A 5,960-nucleotide genomic window follows, 5' to 3' on the forward strand; every position below is an offset into this window, starting at 1 on the left:
GTGCTTTGCCGTGCAGCCTAATCGTCCATGCACCTTGTCCATGCACCTTGTCCATGCACCTTGTCCATGCACTCACCCCCGTTATGGAGATTATATGGTGTGGTTATAAACGCATAGGCCTGTCGACTGATGTGGGCGTCAACTTTGTTGTAGTAGACGTCTTGAGGCCTGATAATACTCTGTTGACACATTTCACTGATCTGAGATCAGCGAGGACTGTGAGGAGTTTGGCTAGGGAGGGAGGTGCCTCTCAACAAGGTTGTGTGTGTGTGTGTGTGTGTGTATGTGTGTGTTAGGATCGAGGCATGAGAGCAAGACCCCAACCAATCAGATACGACTAAAACCTTTTGTAAACTGTAGGAAAACTCTATCAGCACCCATAAACATTTGGGACAGAAATCATACACAGATTGTTCTTGTTTTTCTTCAAGGTCATAGGAAAAGTACCCAGAAACAAAACATTTTCCTTCTCTTTTTCATTGAATGCACCGTTGTAGTCAAGGCATTGACAGAGGAGTACATACAGTTTGGCACAAATGGTCAGGCCCAACAGAAAGGCTCATCACATTGAAAAGGAATGTAGTTAGGCAGGTCCCACCGTAAAGAGTATGAACTTTGAACTTTAAACCCCTTGGAAAACAAAACAAAAAAACACAGGTCAACAAAAAAAACAAAAAAACATATTAAGTAAAACATCCTTTTACTGAAGCATTAGCTTCTCACATGGCATTCAGAAAACAGAAACACCGTCCACAGGTTCACAGAAGGAGCCCAGCAGACAGCTGACAGAACACACTCACTCCCCACACCGGCATGGCACTCACACTCCGTCCCAGGCCCACTGCTGTCCCCGCTACACCGTGTCGTCACTTTCACAGCCCTGGATGAATGAATGGTTTCATTTGAGCTGCCACCCAGGAGAAGCTAGCAGAGGGTGGAGGAGGAGATGTGTGCTTGTGTTTCGCGTGCATGCAAAAGTGTCACTTCCACTGTACTTCCCGTGAGTTTCAGCAGATACAGTAATGGTCTCTTTGAGTGGGGAAAGAGCGGAGCGGACTCTGAGCCAGCGGGACTGGAGTGGGACTGCCATGCCTGGAAGTACATTAAGATCAGCGAGCAGAGTGCAAAATACCTATACCAACTGTCCTCTTAACATTGGCCTCATCAGAGAAGGGGAGGAGAGAGAGAGAAAGAGAGCTAGATAGCTGTGAAGCAGATAAAGAGTGTAAGGAAGGGGAGGTTGTAATGGGGTTGAGGAGGGGCAGGTGGGAGTCTTTTTTTAGTAACCTGACAAACGACCTGAGGACACACACATCTTCACACACAATGACTGACAACACGACATGAGGGAGGCCACTCATGCTAACACAACAGCTTCTTTACAAAGTCACTATAGTCACCATCTGAGACGCTTGACAGACAGACAGGCAGGCAGACAGACAGGCAGGCAGACAGGCAAGTGTGTGAAGAGCATGGATTCTCACATCTTTCCAAATGGAATAGTAGTGGGGTGTTTTTGAAGTCCGTACTGCAGGGCTCCTGCTCATAACGGGTTTAGCTTCCGTCCATGGTTTATTATAGACAATTCATATCTGACGTAAGAATGAGTATCAGATTAATTCAATATAATTTAGAGGAGGTTGAAAACAAAACCCTGCTTTATAGATACACATGAGTCCCCTATAATCAACTTCTGAAAACCAGTCTTGCTGTTCTAAATTATGTCCACAAGGGGCAGCAGTGCATTCGTATGGGAGAGGCCAACTATTGATTGTGGCCCTAGGTGTGCCACCCCCACACAGACTATATCGGACTTGAATGTCCTCATAATATGCAGAGTGTAGTAGTGTAGAGTGTAGAAACTAGGATGTTAGCCTGATTTTACTGCTCTGTACTACAGCTTCAGCACTAAAGCCGGGGGTTTCATTAGACACTTTACTACTCACTCACTCAGATAGACTGAGAAATAGACCACAGCGCCATCTCTGACGAGCCTGTTGCCTGTTGCTATGCCGACCACAGAGAGAGAGAGATGGAGAGAAAGGAGAAGGGGGAGGGAGGGATGGGTGAGAATGCACACCAGAAGGATTTTTTTCTTTTTTTACCCTTCTAAACTCCCCTGTTCCAGATCAGGGCGAGGGACAGGCGAGCGAGCGGTCACTGTGAAAGGAGTGGAATGTCAGGAGAGCAACAGGGTCTGATATCAAGGAACTGGGCGGCATTCACTCTATCTTACTCCATTCAAATGTTTTAGTGTCTCTACACAACACTGCCTCTTTGAACACATCGTCCTGTGTGTGTGTGTGTGTGTGTGTTTGTGTGTTTGTGCCCCTTGTTTGAAGAGAAACCATTTTCCCTCCTAATTGGCACTGTGCGCTGCTTGCCAACAGTTGGTTCATTAGAAACATCAGTGACTACAGAGCACCAAGACTAAGCCCCGATTTCTCCCTTCCTATCGAATACTCGACCAAATGGCTCATTAATTCACTGTCTGGAGCTTCATCCTGTCACACGCTATCGTCTGGTCTCTAGTGTGTCACCTCTAGGATTATGGGACATGTAGTGCGGGCTCAGCTGCGAGGTGGAGCTGTGTGATACTAGAAGTGCCATGGCATTTAAGGGATGTGCCACTAACCTTTCTTTATATACTGAAATAAAGAGTGGGTCGTGGTGATTGACAGGGGAGTTCTGTAACCACTGGCTTTGGAGTCAAGCATCACACAGCCATGCAAACATCTCCAGGGGAGCTGATAGCCAATCACAGACAAGCAAACACTGACTGACTCATGCACAGTGACATAACACAACACTGGACCGTATGTGAGATGGTGGGTGGGTGTGGTTCTGTCTGTCGGTCTGTCTGTGGGTTTATACCATAGGGAGAGGGAGAGGGTAGGGGGAACTCAGTAGAGGGAGAGGAAGGAGAGGTGGCAGGTGGAAGTCAGCGCAGAGCAATCTAGCATAGTGGGAGTCGACATGGAGGGAGGAGGGGCACTGTGTGAGTTGGAATGGGTTGAATTATCGTTGTCAAGGCAACAGTGATGCGCCCCAGGCCTGGGCATTATACCCACACCGTCCCTCTGTGTGTGTCTCTCTCTCTCTCTGACTCTCTCTGGGGTCTCAACAGGCAACACCTTCAGACTGTTATGACATGAGTCATAGGGTAGCGTATAGTAGTGGTCATTTTCCCATGGTGGCGAGGTGAGGGCGGGAACTGTTTTGTGAGCCCGGCTGTCATTAAGGTGCACTGGGGATTCAGAAATAAAGTGACCCTTGCTTGAGTGGGGGAGGAGAGAGAGGGGAGGAGGGGTGGGTATAGGCCCGGGCCTGAGTATTCGCTGTCAGAGTGGACTGGGGAGGGGTCTGAGAGATGATGGTAGGGATAACAGATTGACTGCTGTGCAATGAGTCTATAAAGCCCACCCCCATCCCTCGTTCTTCCAAGTCCAACCCACACAAACCACTTTTCCACCCCCTTTCCCTCCCCTACCACATTTCCCCTGCCCTGTCACCCCCTCCCAAACCAAACCCCTGCTCCCAGGACAAGAGCTCCCTGATGGTCTGCCTGCCTGACTAACCATCCATCCATCAATCCCTCACTCTCACTTCTCCTCTTTCTTGGGCTCCTCCTTCTTCACCTCGCTTTTCTCCTCGTTTTTCTCCTCCTTCTTCGGCTCTTCCTTCTTCTTCTCTTCTTTCTTGTCCTCCTTCTTGGAGTCATCCTTCTTCTTGTCGTCTTTCTTCTTGTCCTCCTTTTTCTTGTCCTCCTTCTTCTCCTCTTTCTTAGGCTCCTCTTTCTTCTCCTCCTCTGGCATAGGCTCGGTGATGAGGATCACCTTGCCGATGTTGTTCCTCTCCTGCATTCTCCGCATGGCATCGCCCACCTGGATAGAGAAGCAGAGGCAGAGAGAGAGACATGAACGAACGAACGATGGACAGTAGGAGAAGGGGAGGGAGAGTAGATATCCATCTATCATCATGTGTCCAGGACTGCTGGTTTGTCCTGTCCCCCCCCCTCCACACACACACTAAATTGCTCCCCAAACCTTAGAAGGAGATGATGCCAGGTACCGCAAGCATAACTTGCCCAGTCTATCACTCCTTAAAACATAAACTACAGGCAAGTATCAGAACATGGGAGAGTGAGGTTTGTACAAACTTTAGTGGGAGGATGTATTAATAACTGAGAGAGAGGGAGAAAGATGGAGAGGGAGAGGTGGCGTAAACGTGAGCCTGAGTCAGTGCTTGACAGACAGAAAGCAAGAGCAAAAGCTTTAGATGGAGAATCGTGTAGATCGAGCGAAAGAACGAAGAAAAACTGGGTGGAATTAAGAATCAGTATTCTGTGTTTAAACATTCAAATGCATTGCTAAATTCAACATGTATTTTCATTTGGAAGTGCTTCAGTGTAAAACTGCCTATGTATATAACACGTAGGGGTCTCATTGAGAGCTGGACAATGTATTGATCATGTCACATTTCCATTATTGACTGACTGGTTCCTAGGTGCCTGTCACAGTGTCACGTCAGAGGCCGGTCCCCAGGGTTGTGCCACAGCCAGGGTTGATTGACCCATAGGTTTCTTCCTGTCCTGCCTACTTGCCAATCATAGTGGCAAAGGGGCAGATCCTAGGCAAGCCAGCTCCAACCTATACCGACCCGCTCGTCTCTGCCTAATGTCTGCGTCTGTCTCTCCATCAGAGGCTGGTGGGAGGAGCAATAGGAGGACGGGCTCTGTGTAATGGCTGGAATGGAATTCATGGAACGGAGTCCAACATGGTTTTGATGTGTTTGATACCGTTTCATTTAATCCATTCCAGCCATTACAATGAGCCCATCCTCTTATAGATCATCCTACCAGCCTCCTCTGCTCTCCACCCCTCCCTTCTACCCCCCACCCACGCCAGCCCGCACAGGCAGGCAGGCAGGCAGGCAAGCGAACGACCAATGCCACGGCAACAGAGGGCCATCTCCTAGCAACCCAAAGCCTTGTCAAGGCTTGGCCCTGACACACACACACACACACACACACACACACACACACACACACACACACACACACACACACACACACACACACACACACACACACACACACACACACACACACACACACACACACACACACACACACACACACACACACACACAGGCATAGAAGAGGGGGAGTCATGTCGGAGTTAAGGAGGGAGAGGTGATATTCAGGTGATATTCAGATGGACAGTCCGGGATCTTAAGCACTTACAAATGTGTAACATATTGTACGAATTGGAAGTAGTAACATATCATACGAATTGCCCAAAAATGCTCTCTCTCTCTATATATATATATATATTTATTTTATTTTATTTATTTCATTTTTCAGGACGTAACATACCATGATAAATGGTAGTACACAATTATGCACAATTTCCGGGGACCTATTTTGACTCGTGAACACTACTTTCAAAACTACTGGCTGTCACGCCCTGACCTTAAAGATCCTTTTTATTCTCTTTTCTGGTTAGGTCAGGGTGTGACTCGGGTGGGTAGTCTCGTTTTTTCATTTCTATGTTGGCCTGGTATGGTTCCCAATCAGAGGCAGCTGTCTATCGTTGGCTCCGTATTGGGGTTCATATTTAGGCAGCCTTTTCCCACTGGGTTTTTGTGGGATCCTGTCTATGTCTAGTTGCCTGCGAGCACTACGTTCATTTCACGTTTCGTTTTGCGCTTTATGGTTTTCTCCAATAAACATGAGTTTCATCCAATAACCACGGAACTCTATGCACACTGCGCCTTGGTCCATTACTTCAACCAACGACCGTGAGACTGGCTGATATTATACAAAAGCTCTGGAGCATCCCTTTAATGAAAAACCTATGAAGGGGAGGAGGAAGAGGTGGTGGAGGAGGAGGAGGAGGAGGAGAGGACTGAGACGACGGAGGTGTGGTGATCAGGGGCGGGGACGCCAGGGATTTGTA

At 48.0% G+C, this 5,960-nt stretch overlaps 1 protein-coding gene across 1 annotated transcript in view; it reads right to left on the reverse strand.

Moving 5' to 3' along the window:
- Window positions 1–459: 459 nt before the first annotated feature.
- The window catches only part of LOC118365770 (synaptic vesicle membrane protein VAT-1 homolog), a 38,784-nt gene continuing 33,283 nt past the window's right edge, over window positions 460–5,960 (reverse strand). The window contains exon 6 of the mRNA XM_052490831.1: window positions 460–3,884. Within this exon, the coding sequence (XP_052346791.1) occupies window positions 3,603–3,884 (282 nt within the window). The 3' untranslated portion in view covers window positions 460–3,602. The remainder of the gene's footprint in view (window positions 3,885–5,960) is intronic.

Source organism: Oncorhynchus keta, chromosome 32 (assembly GCF_023373465.1).
Source record: "Oncorhynchus keta strain PuntledgeMale-10-30-2019 chromosome 32, Oket_V2, whole genome shotgun sequence".
Taxonomy (NCBI): Eukaryota; Metazoa; Chordata; class Actinopteri; order Salmoniformes; family Salmonidae; genus Oncorhynchus; species Oncorhynchus keta.